Here is a 16,788-nt window from a genome sequence, read left to right as displayed (position 1 = left end):
CCAAACTGATGCTATTCGCGATCGCATACGATTAATTTATTTATTTAAATCAATACTAATATCTTTGAAACAATGGTTCCAAATGAAAATGCGTACGCTGTTATGGCATGTCGGAATGTTAAATGAATCGGCGTCATTACAATTCGCCATTTTGCATTCGATTTTGAGGTTATTAGATGCAATTGGAATGCGGTGCCATGTTTGTTGTGAGTTTTGAGTTCGTTTTTTTATTTATTTTTTATAGATGACGTCACATTTGCTGATTTTTTTTATTTGTTGTGATGTCACTGGTGTAGTACAATTGTAATAAAGAAAAGTTAAAGGTTCAATACATTAAAATTGAATTTTATTAAATAGATTTATGTTATTTCCTTGCTAGATAGAATGAACAGTTTTTAAGTTAAACAAAAATCGTATCAACTTAGAGCAGAAGGTACCTAAGGTCTTGGCAATTCGAATTATACCTACATGTCAATCGTGAGGAAGAAACAGCATTATCATATAAAACTCCCTATAGTATGAAGAGAAATCCATCGTTAAGAAGACTCTCCAAGTGTAAGAATAATCTGAACACATACTGACAGCAGATCGTTCTTCCTTGGAAATCTTAGCCTCAAAATAAGTTAAAGAAATCTAAACATTAAAAAACAATTACAAACAACTCAGAACAAAAGTATCTCCTCGATTTCAGAAATCGATTCAAAATATCGATTCTAATCGATGTATCGATCGCATCGATTAACTCGCAATAACAATTTGTCGTCGGCATCATATCTATTGAGAATTCGCCTACTTCAATATAATGTATTCGTGCCTTACCTCCGTAGCGATGTAGGCGCTTGTAGCGGAAACGACACGTTTTGATACTATCTTCTTAAAATATTTTTCCTGAATTTTGTCAACTATGTATATGTATCGAAGGTCTTTATTAATTATTATATAGGGCACTTGAAGAGTTAAACTATTGAATGTTCGAGAGCATATTAATTTCAAATAATTTCAAGCTAAATCGAGTTGATTAAATGATGGAATTATTAAGTTTATTTAATAAATTAAAGCACGCATGTAAAAATAAGAACTGATTTAATTAAAAAGGGAAAAGAATTTCCTATGTTGGCGTAGAAGAATGGCTTAAAATATTAAAAATATAAATAGACGATAGAGACAACCACCTAGGTAGACATATAAAGCAGACATAAATGTACACACATATAATAATTCCAGCAAATGAGTTCATTAAACCAAGCATAACATCTTTATTGGAGTTGAGGGCTATAACGGGCGAACAATGTCACACATTAATATTATAATTAAATCATTACATTAATTTACTTACAGACAGAACATAAAACATTCCACAACATTAGTGGCATACGAAATAAAAATGTCTGTGTGTTTCAATTTTGTGTATTTCATTCACACTGCACACATATGTAAAAATACATGGGAACTGAAAGGAAATGTATTTTTTATTTAAATATATTGCATTTGAGTAACTTATACATAATGTATGTTGGTACAGTTAATGTTGCAGTTTTGAAGCAACGGTGCGTCTCTACATTCATGCTTTATTTCTTTGGCGGTACGATTATTTATTGATAAGAAACTAATCTATATATTCATAGAATAAATAGACTTGTGACCTGATTATAAAAATAATAGGTATATTTGTGTACATTAAAAGTTAGAAAATAAAAAAAAAAAACAATATCAAGTATCAAAACGATTAACTCGACTCATAAAGTACCAATCAAAACTTGGTAAGTGAACTATGGTTATATCGTATAGCGCAACGGAGCGACGTTGACCCTATTGCGTTTGTGAGTCATGTTCGAGGCGCGTGCGCAGTTCAAATTTCGAACGAGCTTTTAAAACTTATTCCAAGTTTGAATTTCTAGCTGGCAATTAAGAATAATGAAGCTGTTTTTAAAAATATGATTGCCAGTGTTAAATTCTGTAAAAAGGAAAAGAAATAGATACCTACTTATAAAAAATCCGTCAAATGTGTATGACACTCGCGAAACTAAGCGTTCCGTAAAAATAAGCTTCAACTTAAAAAAAATCACCCATCCAATTTATGCCCGTGCCAATAGTTGCTTAGCCTCGATTTGATTGATATTTTATTATTGATTTTATTATATGTATGTATTAGACTATCGATAAAAGTGGCGACAGAAATGCATTATACCTGAAAATTTCAACTGACTATCGCAATTTGTGTGATACAAACTGGTGACAGACGAACAGACAAAGTGACAAACGAACTGAAAAGTCTTAGTAATAAGTAATAACTAATAATATAATAAGTAAATTGGTCGTTTTACCTGTGGGTACGGAACACTAAAAAAATCCCGTTTAACCTTTGAATACGGAACCCTAAAAACGGTTTTCTAGTCTGTGGTTTATAAAATCATCATTTATGCGACAGGGCCATATTGACCCTATTGTGTGTGCATGTGTGAGTCATGGCGGCGCGTGCGCAACTTGCGGTTTTAAATTTCGTATGACATTTGATGTCCGTCAGTAATAGAATAAATTGTTAATATTTTGTACTTACACGGGTATGGCATTGCTTGTTTATTTGCATATCAAAAACGAATATCGTCATTATGATAATGTTTTGATTTAGTGACGAAAACAAAAAGTATTTATTCTATCACAAATTCGAGCGCATTGGCTTATATTATTGTTCAAATTTTTTGATGCAATTTACTTTAGGAGACATTTTATTCTTCTCAGGATCATGGTTTAATTTTGACGTTGGTAAGAAACCATTTTACTATAACAACACATTCATGGCTATAAAATTAAAGATACAATTTAACTACCCACATATTTTTAAAGAATTTCATCTTATCGAATTTTCAATTGGCTAGTCTCCATGACGAATGGTTGCCATGGAAATCCAATACCCTTTTATTACAGAGATACGCTAAATACCAACTTATTTGAAGATAAATCAAGTTTTCCTAAATGCCAGCTTTGAATTTAACAAGTCAATTACGTTCGTGGGTTTGATTTGTAATTATTTGTGTATAATTAATGGTAATAAGTTTCTTGTTAGGTGATGTGGTGAAATCTTTATTCATTTCATGAAGAGGATTTTGTTTGTTTGTTTGTATGTAGGTAAAGAGTCGCTTTGAGGAATACTTTTCCGAAAATATTTTCGCCAATAATTTTGTTCGAGAGCTGAAATGCGGTTATTTTTATTTGAGTATCATCAAACTAAAATAGCAGGCTAAAGTAAAAGAAAGTATGTAATAACTAATAATGTTCGGTTGTTTGTTACTATTTATGTCCTAAACCAATATTTTTGGTAAGTAGAAAACCATTGAGTTACTATGTACTACGTACTAGAGAGGCCATCGCTACTACACTTTTTCTAACACGAGTTAGAGTCAATCGTCTCAAACCGTCTTTTTTTGTTACATTGATTGGTTTTAATTGATAAGTTTATTCATATTTTTTTAATAAGATAAACAATGTTTATTTGTTACATTGATTGGTTTTAATTTATAAGTAATAAAAGGCAGAATATTTGCAAATTGTATGACTCACTAGCCGGCCCGCGCCGCCGCGCTTGTCGCACAGATTTTGTTCGTGGTGTCCTCTCTATAATAATACCTCAATTTAGAAAACAGATAAATTGGAAATTGGCTTTATAAACTTATTTACAAAAAAAAAATAAAAATAATGAGAGACTTTAAAGAAAATAAAAAGCAATATTTATTCCTTCGTGTCAGTGCACTTGCTTCTAAGCTTTGTCATTTATCTGAGAGAATTTGAATCATTCAAATTCCTTTAATGTTTATTACGAATTGTGACAATACATTTAAAATAACATAACAATAAATCTAGCCAGCACATTGAAGACTAATACTTATGCGTATCTACGATTACGTTAAGGAAAGACAATTTTCCTCAGGGATTACCTCCCAAGTGGAAGTGCCCCCTCCACTCACTTTCATATATGGACACACAAATTTATACATCCATTGGATTTCCTAAAATGAGCTCTATTACTTCGAGATAAAGGTGTCGATCGCCGCACACAAACCATGGAGTACGTTTATCAGATGTGACATACGGAATTAATTGTATTATTATTGTCTACGTGATGTGACTGTCCGATATGTGCCGGTGGCTTTTTGTTATATTTCTTAGAACAACGTTTATACGGATTTCGGCGTTCGGGGAAGCTTACCTGCCTAGGTTTCAAAGATAGGTTTAGATTTCGGAGCACGTGGTTTCCAGGTTTCCTAAATTCGCTTGAATGTAACGTGGGAATGAATTGAGAATAATTGCCTTTGAGAAATATAACTGCGCATGTTACAGGATTTTATAAGTGTTGTTCTCCTGTGTTTAAAACTATTATTTTATGTGTAGTTTAACTGGACTAGAGACAGGAATTATTCATATCATTCAGTATTCTTTTTATACAAAATTAGAAGCTGAGAAGTCTGTCGACGAATTATAACAAATTTTGAAACGCTCTTTCCCGATTTAGAATATTAAAAATCTTATCCTAGCGCGATCAAAGACAAACATTTAACAGATACTTCCTCTCTAAACTTTTTTAACAAAAAACCATAGATACCAAAGTACCATAAACGTACATTTTTCCATCAGATAAAATGTGGCAATACCAAATATAGCTGTCATTTGTGAATGAAGTTATACAGATAAGCGTATGCGTGTTTTTAATTACTCCAACTATCTTGTTATGAATTATCATTGGTGAAAGGGACGTTGATGTTTAAAAAGATATGCTATTCATCCTGGCTTTGTCTGTATATTATAATAACTAGACAACATTAGAAATCATTTGATTGCAGTTCTCAAAGTTAATTAATTGATTTGGTACATAGTTTTATTTAAATTATTTAACTCTATTCTTCTTATTTATTCATGGACTGTCACCAAATATACTTATAAAAAATCACTCGATACTATTTTCCAATACATAAGTTAATTAATGTTTAAAGAACCGTCATGTTCTTCAGAACTGCATTCCATTCAAAAATAACTCAGGATTAATAACTTCATTTCCTTTCAAAATTATTATTTAATACGAATGTTAAGAACTTAATTACCCACAAGTGTCCAGGCTCGCACGACAAATATGTATTTATATAATTACATATCGGAATCTAAAACATTCCAATACGAGAATATGTGCAAGTTTTTTAAGCTGGCAACATTTTAGAAATGGAAATGATACCATTAACATGATAACGTCAGCTCTGAAAATAAATTTTGTTCTAAAAAATTAAAATGCAACATATTGCTCTCAAGTGTGTTTAAGTATTATTATTTTATGTGCTATTTTCCTTTTCATAATATTATGACCGTTCGTAGAAAGAAATAGATTCTAAAAACACTTCGTCACAAAAAAATCAGCACCCTGTATTCAAAAATGAGGCGAAGTTAGCAAGTCTGCACTGAAATATCTATTGCTTCCACAATTCGTTAATCTACGTAGAGATCTTACCAAAACCCTATCGAACATCATTCGCTTCCGTTTTATCTAATAGCATTTAACAATATAAATCTAATCATATAATTGAGGCCGTACGTCTGTTACGATATAACAGGCTATATAGGGTGTGCAATTTAGCCAATTAACGCAAGGATAGAGCCAAGGTCATATAATGACACTCTTGAATAATAATGCGTTTGATTGACGCTTCCTTAATGTTATTATGTGCGACTTTTACGTTGTGTGTTGTTAATAAGTTAATATCTATAAAAAATCAAATATATATTGAATTATTAAATCAAAAAACATGTTGTACAAACGCTTTCGGCCAATACATTTTCTACAGTAGGTACATATTACAATATCAATTTTTATTTTTTACGTTTTTTTTTTCATTCAAAATAAAATATGCCACCAAACTGAAAACTTTTGTAAAAGGAGATACCTAACATTCGTTTGTAAATAATAAATAGTTTTCAATCTTCATTATTAGGATTTACTGTATATTATGTAAATAGGTCTACGTCCTACGATCATATTATAACGAACCAAATACCTTAATATGAAAAATAGTTTAAATGTAAAAGTGGGTTTGATAGAATGACTAGATAAAGAAAATAACTCAAGAGAATATTTATAACTTATAAGTTTATAAATAACTAGCGGTCCGCCCCGGCTTCGCCCGTGGTACATATTTACGTTTTTTCTACATAAGAACCATCCTCGTACTTCAAGGAATATAATAAAAAAAGAATTATCGAAATCGGTTCAGCCGTTCCCAAGTTATGCGCTTACCAACACATTTTGGGATTCATTTTTATATTATAAGATAAAATAATATTACTATATTACATAATTTGATATTTAAAATTAATAATAGTGCATGAATCATAGTATTAAGTATATAAGCTGAGGTAAATATGGATTTGTAAACAAATAGGGGTTTTACCCGCTATCGTGTATTTGTTATTATTTCATTAATAACTGTTCTGTGGTTTTATATCCGAAACCACTTATACCTACAAATTATTACTACTACTAGGATATTCCTTTCGTAGTTTAGAGGTAAGAAATAAGAGTAATAACAAGTTGTTCCAAGTAACAATCGTGCATCATATTAGCCAAATCGGTCTATTCGTTTTTAGGGTTCCGTAGCCAAAATGGCAAAAACGGAACCCTTATAGTTTCGTCATGTCCGTCTGTCCGTCTGTCCGTCTGTCCGTCTGTCACAGCCGATTTACTCGGAAACTATAAGTACTACAGTGATGAAATTTGATGGGAATATGTGTTGTATGAACCGCTACAAAAATATGACACTAAATAGTAAAAAAAAGAATTGGGGGTGGGGCCCCCCATACATGTAACTGAGGGATGAAATTTTTTTTTTCGATGTACATACCCGTGTGGGGTATCAATGGAAAGGTCTTTTAAAATGATATAAAGTTTTCTAAAAAACATTTTTCTTAAAGTGAACGGTTTTTGAGATATCAGCTCTCAAAGTCGTAAAAAGTATGTCCCCCCCCCTCTATTTTTATAACTACGGGGTATAAAATTCTAAAAAAAATAGAGGTGATGCATGCTAATTAACTCTTTCAACGATTTTTGGTTTGATCAAAGTATCTCTTATAGTTTTTGAGATAGGTTGATTTAACTGTAATTTATTATATTTGCTGCTACGGAACCCTTTGTGCGCGAGCCCGACTCGCACTTGGCCGGTTTTTTGGGATATAGATCTTATCTATACTAATACTAGCGGCCCGCCCCGGCTTCGCCCGTGGTACATATGAAAAATAGATGTTGGCCGATTCTCAGACTTACCCGATATGCACAGAAAATTTCATGAGAATCGGTCCACCCGTTTCGGAGGAGTATGCAGACTAACATTGTGACACGAGAATTTTATATATAAGATTATAAAGAGGAAAGGTTTGTATGTATGTATGTATGGTTTTCACGCATAAACTACTGGACCGATTTTGATGAAATTTGGCACAGATAATCTTTAGACCCTGAGAAAAAACATAGGCTACCTTTTATTGCGAAATCTGTACCACGGGCGAAGCCGGGACGGACCGCTAGTAAGGTATAAACATGCCAGTCTTAATTAAGTATTAGCTAGATTAAAAAATCATGAGCCAATAAGATGTGTTAAATTTACATTACTGATAACATGAAAAAATGCATTTTGTAGAAATGTTATCCACTACATAGTTCGTTTAATTTATTTAATTTTATCAATATCATGCAATCAAAGAATTTATGTTCATAGTTGAAACTAATAACTCAGACCAAATAATCTATACTAATATAATAAAGCTGAAGAGTTTGTTTGTTTGAACGCGCTTATCTCAGGAACGATTTGAAAAATTATTTCGGTGTTAGATACTTAGATAGCCCATATATTATTATCACGCTAAGACCAACATAACAGGAGCGGAGCCAAGCGGGTGAAACCGCGGAGCACAGCTAGTCACTCATAAAACAAAAACGAAACGAAAACGTCATAGCATTAATAACTAAAGACACAAAATTACCACCAGGAAAACATGACTTCTGTGAAATGGTTACGAATATGAAAAGAAATGCTCCTTATGGTGTACGCCTTGTAAGGTGTCGCCTCAAAAGGAACATTTCATATGTTTGTCACCGTGTATTACAATCTAAATTTATAAAAAGGTAGGACATATTGAGGTATATAGCGTAATACAGACTACAGTATTCCTGTATGTTTAACTCTCTTCAATATAACAGAAGAAACATTTTAACATTCGACAAAAAAATAATCCTGCAAATTACGCGTCACTATGACCAATGCATAAAGAGAACTTGGCAGTGATTTCTCATATTATATTTTTAATTTTTATGCGGTAGATATTATAAATCTTATCTAATGGAAATTAGTAGTTACGTAACTGTTTTCAAAATTGTTATAAATTAATAGGGTTAGAAAGTTGTAAATTTTGCTTTTTTTACAAAAAATGCGTGAACAAACAACACATTAAAAAGATCACAATTTTAATGAAATGCATGAACATACTGTAACAGTTTGTACCGAGTAATTTATCCTATATGAATACTAGCGGTCCGCCCCGGCTTCGCCCGTGGTACATATGAAAAATAGATGTTGGCCGGTTCTCAGACTTACCCGATATGCACAGAAAATTTCATGAGAATCGGTCCACCCGTTTCGGAGGAGTATGCAGACTAACATTGTGACACGAGAATTTTATATATAAGAAAGATATTTACTATAATTTCTTAACTAAAACATACGAATCCCATATTACCTCTTAAATATAACAAACATTCAGATCTTTGTAGAAGCCCAATTACAATTCTTAGCTAAATAAGCCGGCACACGCTTGGCCGGTTAATATTTTTTATTCAGGTTTTATTTCATTAACCGCGATAGCATCTAGCCACCCACGCGGGATCATAATGACTTGCCATATCAAACTGTACAGTCGGGTGCAGATGTTTTTGGTACCGTTAGAGACAGACATAAAAATAATTGTTATGAAGGTATGGTTTTGGATCTGTTTATTACGGTATATTATAGTTAGTAATTTTGACCGCCTCCTTGGTACAGTGGTTGACGCGTGAGCGTAGAACCGAGGGGTCCTGGGTTCAATTCCCGGTGGAGACGAAGAAAAAATATATCTCGGTCTGGCAGGATATAGAAGGCTCATCACCTACTTGTCCCTAAAGAAAATCGATCAATGAAACAGATGTATGCATAATGCATCTGACTACACTATAGTTAGTAATTAGAGGATAAAAAGTATCTTTATAATAAACCAGGTCAATATTAAAATTTCTATTAAATATCTGTTTTGATAATTCAATAGTCCAAAAATATGTAATTTTGTAAGACGGAGGTGTGCTAAATTTTTACAGTGTTCCGAAGTAACTATTTTTTTTTAAATAAATTTTGTTCAAATTAGTCTCTTTATATTGGGTCTAACTGTAATTAATTATTATCAAACAAATATCATAAAAACTTTTTCACATGACTGTACGATTGTCGAGTTCGTGTCCCCTACACTTCGGGTGAAAGTTTTAAAGGTCGGCTTCAAATTATAACTATACTTTTATTTGGCTACTAACTCGAAAATTGGACCAAACTTGGCTCAGCCATTTTTGAGCTTGTCTTATTTTAGTTGCGGATAAAATTTAAAATGAGGTAAATGTTATAATCTGTTCAGATCTCTACACAAAAAGGCAAATTCATATTTTTCTTATAGTGTTTTATTTAAAAAGAGATGATTATGAAATTTAACGAAGCAAAATTGTGTTATTAATTATTATTGTATACGTACTATTGAGCATACTTCGCTCAATAAAAAGAGGTAACTATGATTATAAATTTAACGTAGCAAAATTTATATGTATTATGTTATTGAGCATATTTCGCTCAATAATATATTATGTAGTTTAAAACAAAAACTGAATGGTTTTTACTTTTTAGCTAGTTTTTCTGTTACGAATAGGTTAAAAAATCAACTGTATTGTTTTTTATTATATTAATACGTTAAATGTTTTACTTAATATATAAAAATAACATTGTAAACATTAACATGACTACATGAATGTTTATTTACAATGATTACATTGTATTGATGCATTTTTACACCATCGCTGAACCGATTTCGATGAAACTTTGTAGCAATACCAAAGCGATCATACAAAAAACAATTAAAATATATACTTAACCTCAATAATCAGGCACTAATTAAGTTGTCACTACCCTTTTACGATTAAAGAATGTATGATTGTATTATTGTGAATGTTTTTGCATATTTTTTGTTTTATTCCGATTTCCTATTATGGCTGAACTCACCTAATTAATTATAACTTTTCACTCTTTAATATAATGCATATTTATTTGTTAAAGATTCAGTTTTTTTAACCAACGGGGCCTTATGTTCAGTTTAAACGAAATTGTATTCTGTGTTGATATGGTTAAGGATTGATTTTATTCGTCAGTTATTTGGATATATTACCTTTGTATTGTAAACAGCATGAAGTGATATTCCATGAACAATTTTCACTTGTGCATTGAAAAAACTCAATAAATTATATGTATTCCGGAAATTGTATCTTCGATTTTGTATTTTCAACAGTTTTTTAAAGTTTCACAAGTTATTATGTCATTTTCGTAATATACAGGGTGTCCCAAAACTCAACGTCAAGCCAAAACAGGGCGATAGGATTGATTGTAACCATCATGAGAAAAATCTGAAAAAAAATCTATTCCATGCAGTTTGAAAAATATGGGCATTTAAGAAAAACCTAAAAATTTGGTCAACCTGTAACTATTTTTCGGTTATTTTGGTTAATTTTTATTATTTTTGTTCATTTAAACTTTGGAACCGTAACCCTAAATAACATTTCTAGAACCACAGTCAAAAATAATGACACAATTGCCCCAAGTTTCCTTGAATTGAAGACTATTTGTTAAACTATGAATTTAAAATTTTCAAAATTTGTCGACTTTGACGGCCCCTCCTTTAAAAAAAATGTACTAGAGTATCTTGGCAAGTGCCATTAAAAGTTGGCGCATTTAATCAGGATTGTAAAAAAGTACAATACTTGTTAGTTTCATACTAAAAAAAATGAATGAAAAAATAAAAACCTCAAGTAACCCGATTTTTGCTAACCCATTTTATTCAGTTAAAATGTTTTTTATTCGCACAAACTCTTGGTAGGTTCTTAGTTTTACGGCAAAATGATAAGAGAGATGGATAGTGGACATGTTTGCCATGAGTGAGCGAGACAGATAGTGACGCCACTTTTACCAAAGTCAACAAAAGTAAGTAAAATTAAAAAAATAATTAAAAATCTTGACCTAGTTTACTTTAGGTTTATTGAAATAAAAGTCAGATAGGGAAATAACATTTTTTATTACAATAAATGTTCAAATTGTTTACCATCAGCCTCAATACACGCCCTACATCTTCTTAAAAAAGATTTACTTATTAGCCGGGCATATCCTCGAGAGTTGGTGTCCTCAGCAGCTTGAGAAATTCGTTCACGCAGCTCGGCTACTCGCTCAATGGGCTTTGAATAAACTTTTTCTTGGAGAACGCCCCAATAAAAAAATCCAGGGGATTTAAATCTGGGGAACGGGCTGGCCACGAGATAGTGCCTGAACGTCCAATCCACCTTCCCGGATATTCCTGGTCAAGGAAATCTCTTACTTGCACTAAACACGATCGGAACGAAACGGCGTCACTATCTGTCTCGCTCACTCATGGCAAACATGTCCACTATCCATCTCTCTCATCATTTTGCCGTAAAACTAAGAACCTACAAAGAGTTTGTGCGAATGAAAAACATTTTAACTAAATAAAATGGGTTAGCAAAAATCGGGTTACTTGAGGTTTTTATTTTTTCATTCATTTTTTTTAGTATGAAACTAACAAGTATTGTACTATTTTACAATCCTGATTAAATGCGCCAACTTTTAATGGCACTTGCCAAGATACTCTAGTACATTTTTTTTAAAGGAGGGGCCGTCAAAGTCGACAAATTTTGAAAATTTTAAATTCATAGTTTAACAAATAGTCTTCAATTCAAGGAAACTTGGGGCAATTGTGTCATTATTTTTGACTGTGGTTCTAGAAATGTTATTTAGGGTTACGGTTCCAAAGTTTAAATGAACAAAAATAATAAAAATTAACCAAAATAACCGAAAAATAGTTACAGGTTGACCAAATTTTTAGGTTTTTCTTAAATGCCCATATTTTTCAAACTGCATGGAATAGATTTTTTTTCAGATTTTTCTCATGATGGTTACAATCAATCCTATCGCCCTGTTTTGGCTTGACGTTGAGTTTTGGGACACCCTGTATGTAAGAATAATAATTAATTAATACTATAAATAATCTTGTGTCACAATGTTTTCAAATTCATCCTAAACAGCTTTTTATCAATTTTTAGTTTATATTTTATAGGTGTCTGAAAATAGTTTTTTGACAATTTTTATACCCCCTAAGTATGTTCTGGCAGATCAACGCCAGGTACCTATATATTATATAAATTTAGTCCAGATTTAAGATTTTATAATGAAGGTTTATAATTATATATGTACATTTTTAAAATCTAAATTTCACTTACTTTCTTGTTCAATCACAAACAGACAATTCCATTTATGTATAAAATGTTAAGATTAATAACCAAATTGTAAATGAAGTAACAAGGCGTTTGTTACATTTGAAATTCAAATAAGATTGCCTTTTTATGCTTACTCATGTAGCTTGGGCGGTTATGAACGAAATATTTAGTATAACCATAGTATGTATGGCTTTTAATATTATTTGGTGTGTTCAATTTTATAGAAAGGCTAGTTGTATAATCTTAGTATATATATAAATCTCGTGTCACAATGTTTGTCCTCAATGGACTCCTAAACCACTAAACCGATTATAATAAAATTCGCACACCATGTGCAGTTCGATCCAACTTGAGAGATAGGATAGGTTTTATCCCGGAAATCCTACGGGAAAGGGAACTATGCGGGGTTTTCTCTGAAAACGCGGGCGAAGCCGCGGGCGGAAAGCTAGTAAGTGTATAAGTAGCTTTGTGTATCTTATTGTGAACTGCTAATTCTTTCGTCTTCTTCGTTAAATAATCTTAATTTCTGATAAGGTATGTAAAAGATACAACTTTTAAGTAAAGTATATCTAAAAACTATTAATCTTACCGTATTGAATAATATTTTAATATGGTAATTCTCAGATAAATCAAACTATGTATTACTGAAAATAGTTTTAAACGTGTTACAAAATATTACAACTATACATTTTCATCGAACTATCTAAAACATCCATACTAATATTATAAATGCGAAAGCAACTCTGTCTGTCTGTCTCTTACTCAATCACGCCTAAACTACTGAACCAATTTGCATGAAATTTGGTATGGAGATATTTTGATACCCGAGAAAGGACATAGGCTACCTTTCATTGCGAAATATGTACCACGGGCGAAGCCGGGGCGGACCACTAGTTATAAATATGTGTTAGTATAAAATAAATTAACTGTCTTAAAATGGTTGATATATTTAGACAAAATAGAAAAGCACTCACCTAGCATTTTGCTCAAATCAGCATTGTGCAGATCCGGGTTCTCATCAGCCAGCTTCTTCCTTTCCACCTTCGCCCACACCATGAAGGCATTCATGGGTCTACGTATCCTGGCCTCTTTGAGCGCTTTGGCCTGCCCCATTTTTGTTGTAAACGGCGCTCTAGCATACTGCTGCGTCGAGAAATCTCTAGATTCGTAAGGATTCCTGTAGTCGTATTGCGTCCTGTAGTCCAGACCATAAGGCAGCGTCGACCAGACCACCAGTTCTGGACTGGTCTGGTCCTGCGCGGAGTCTGTGCTGTTTTCAACAGCCCCTTGGACGTATTGCTCGTAGCTTCTGTGGTAGGTGGGGGGAGACCCGATGCCGGGGCCTCCGGAGTCCATCATACTGTGGAAGAGATTGTTCATTAGAAAGGTTTAGTTGCAATGCTAAAATGTGTAGAAAAATGAAGTCTGATAGCAAGGGGATAATTTAATATGTAATATATTATGTAATAAATAAAAACGTCAATAGGTCTACGTATGTAAAAGTAGATGGATAACCAATATATTCGGTGTCAATTTATTTAATAACGATTAGGTTTTGACCTGGTGAAGTTAATAATTTTTTTTTATTGAAATCATTTATGACACTACACTATGCTCAATCCTACTAGACCAGAATATACGCGAAATACTCTGGTATATAAAATGCATGTAATGTAACACGATAGAACCATGTTTACAATGTACTATGCTCAATGCTCATATTAGGTATAATGCAGAACTAGTGCATCCGAGCTTTGCGTATCGGTGGAATTCAGAACGTCATCGGTGTCATTTCGCCGGTATACCGGTATCAGCAACGATATGAGGAAACGGCGGTAACTCGAGACGTTTTATCTTTACAGCTAATCGATTGACGACGGAATAGGAGCTCGACTTAGGTGGTTTCTAAGAGACGCGTCTTTGAATTGCACTTTTGCGGAATTCACCGTGGAAAGTTTTGCTGCGTAATTTGTTGTTTCTTTTTGCACAAACGAAGTTGTAATGAGGATAAAGAAGAATTGCATTTGAAGAAATATGAAGATTGAAGATTCTCTGACATGATGTATGGTATTGTTCTACGGAGGTGCGTATAAATAATTTTGTGTTAATTTTGTAAGTGTTATGCAAATTGCCTAGAGAATGTGTTCTTGCGTCAGGTGGTGTATTCGAATCCTTCAGGGAAGTATTCAAAATGTTGAATTGAAGAAAACTTAACTTCCACAAGACTTCCACTATCATTCTACCAATCAACAAACCTATTTATTATTATAATATATTTAATAGGCAAGTAAACTCGATACAACCTACCACATAGACAAGTACCAGGTAATCATAACCTCACAAGAAGCTATTCCGAATTTATATGAAATTTAGAACAATATCATCTATTATTTACTCCAACGTAAGTAAAACCCGATACAACCTACCACATAGACAAGTACCAGGTAATCATAACCTCACAAGAAGCGATTCCGAATTTATATGAAAGTTAGCGCCTCACTCGACACCGCTCGTTCTGAGAACGCAAGCGCCGCTGTGGGAATCACTTTATTGCCATAATGTGTTCTCTTTTTAACAGACTGTGAAAAAGGGGATTTATAATCGATGTTATTGAAAAATAAAGAGTTTGAAATGGAAGCGGCTTTTTTAAAGTATGGATAAATATTAAATATCCAAAATTTGCATGGATGAATAGAAATTTTGTTTCATAAAATTATTGATCAAGTTTTTCTGAATTTTTCTGTTTTTTAGATAGAGAAAATCTTGGAAAAGGATTACGGGGTAATTATAATGCAAAGGGGGTTAAAGTATAAATTATCGTAAAATTTTCAGTGTCAAGTAAAAAATAATTTATGATTCAATTCGTAAACTATTTTTTGCACAGCAATGAATTATTATAATAAATATTATCTATTAATAGTCGGATGACATGCAATTGTATCTTTAGAGCTATATTATATAAAAATTAAATAATAATAATGCCTAAAGTGATTCCTAGCTTTATTGGTTGGTAAATTTGTAGGTATCTATTCTAAATGCTAAGATCTATCCCATCTTATCTTTCTTTATCTCTCTCTGTATGAAATTTCAGTTGCAATATATGATGTTTTTGTGTGAAATAATAACAACCACACAATATACAGACGTCCTATCCCTTAATACTAAGTTTCGCATTGGATTTGGTTAAAATTTATACTATGACTAGCGGTCCGCCCCGGCTTCGCCCGTGGTACATATGAAAAATAGATGTTGGCCGATTCTCAGACTTACCCGATATGCACAGAAAATTTCATGAGAATCGGTCCACCCGTTTCGGAGGAGTATGCAGACTAACATTGTGACACGAGAATTTTATATATAAGATTTCTAACAAAGCTACATTTTCAAATAGGATTGAAATAGGGTTTGAAAAATGCGGAAAATATAATGCAGCTGTATTTGTTTGTATCCCACATTAACCCAGAACAACTTGTACTTATCATCATCTGTTCCCACTGCAGGGACACAGGCCTCCTCTGAAGGTTCAGGCTGGCCAAGTGATGACCCCAAGTAGGCAGATTAAAACAGGCAAAACACTACATCACTACATAGTATAAACGAAGCCTCTTTCTCTTTCCCTGTATCCCTATGCATATGCTTAATCTTTAAAACTACGCACCGGATTTTGATGCGTTTTTTTTAAATAGATAGAGTGATTCAAGAGGAAGGTTTCATAATTAATTAGGTTTTAGACAAAGCAAGCGAAGCCGCAGGCTGAAAGATAGTTACTAATAATACTAAGTTTATGTTTTACGTAAACCGATAAAGCTCCTTACATCACCAATAATTACGTAAACGTCACCACCTTTTAGTGACGTCACAATGCAGTGCACATGCGTTATCGATAGCAACTGGGAATTTAATGGTCGTAATTATGATTATAATATGCTAATAAATATGTGATTAGTGTGAAGGACTTGCAATTTTTAGTTTGATTATGTTATAAATCATATTATTGTAATAAGCTATAGTTTTTAATATTTAATAGAACTGTATTATTATTAGTTTTGTATATTAATTTACTTATTTCTAGGCTTTAAACAAAATGTCAAATGAGGAAGGTTAATTAACAGTTACCTTTTAGGGTTTTAGAAATTTTCCTTATCTGCGAATTTTCTTAGCTTTTCATACTGAAAGGGTCCTTTTTTTTAAGC

General features: G+C 32.6%; 1 protein-coding gene across 1 annotated transcript in view; it reads right to left on the bottom strand.

The window, feature by feature from the left end:
• The window catches only part of Sox15 (Sox box 15 transcription factor), a 111,447-nt gene that overhangs the window by 71,346 nt on the left and 23,313 nt on the right, over positions 1 to 16,788 (bottom strand). The window contains exon 3 of the mRNA XM_090116427.1: positions 13,570 to 13,955. Coding sequence (XP_089972553.1) covers positions 13,570 to 13,955 — 386 coding nt within the window. The remainder of the gene's footprint in view (positions 1 to 13,569; positions 13,956 to 16,788) is intronic.

This window comes from Colias eurytheme, chromosome 25 (genome assembly GCF_061535395.1).
Source record: "Colias eurytheme isolate Ceu_HAF_F1 chromosome 25, ilColEury1 Martin Lab GWU primary, whole genome shotgun sequence".
NCBI lineage: Eukaryota > Metazoa > Arthropoda > Insecta > Lepidoptera > Pieridae > Colias > Colias eurytheme.
Note: the sequence above shows the minus strand (reverse complement) of the source record. Positions and strands in the feature narration are given on the sequence as shown.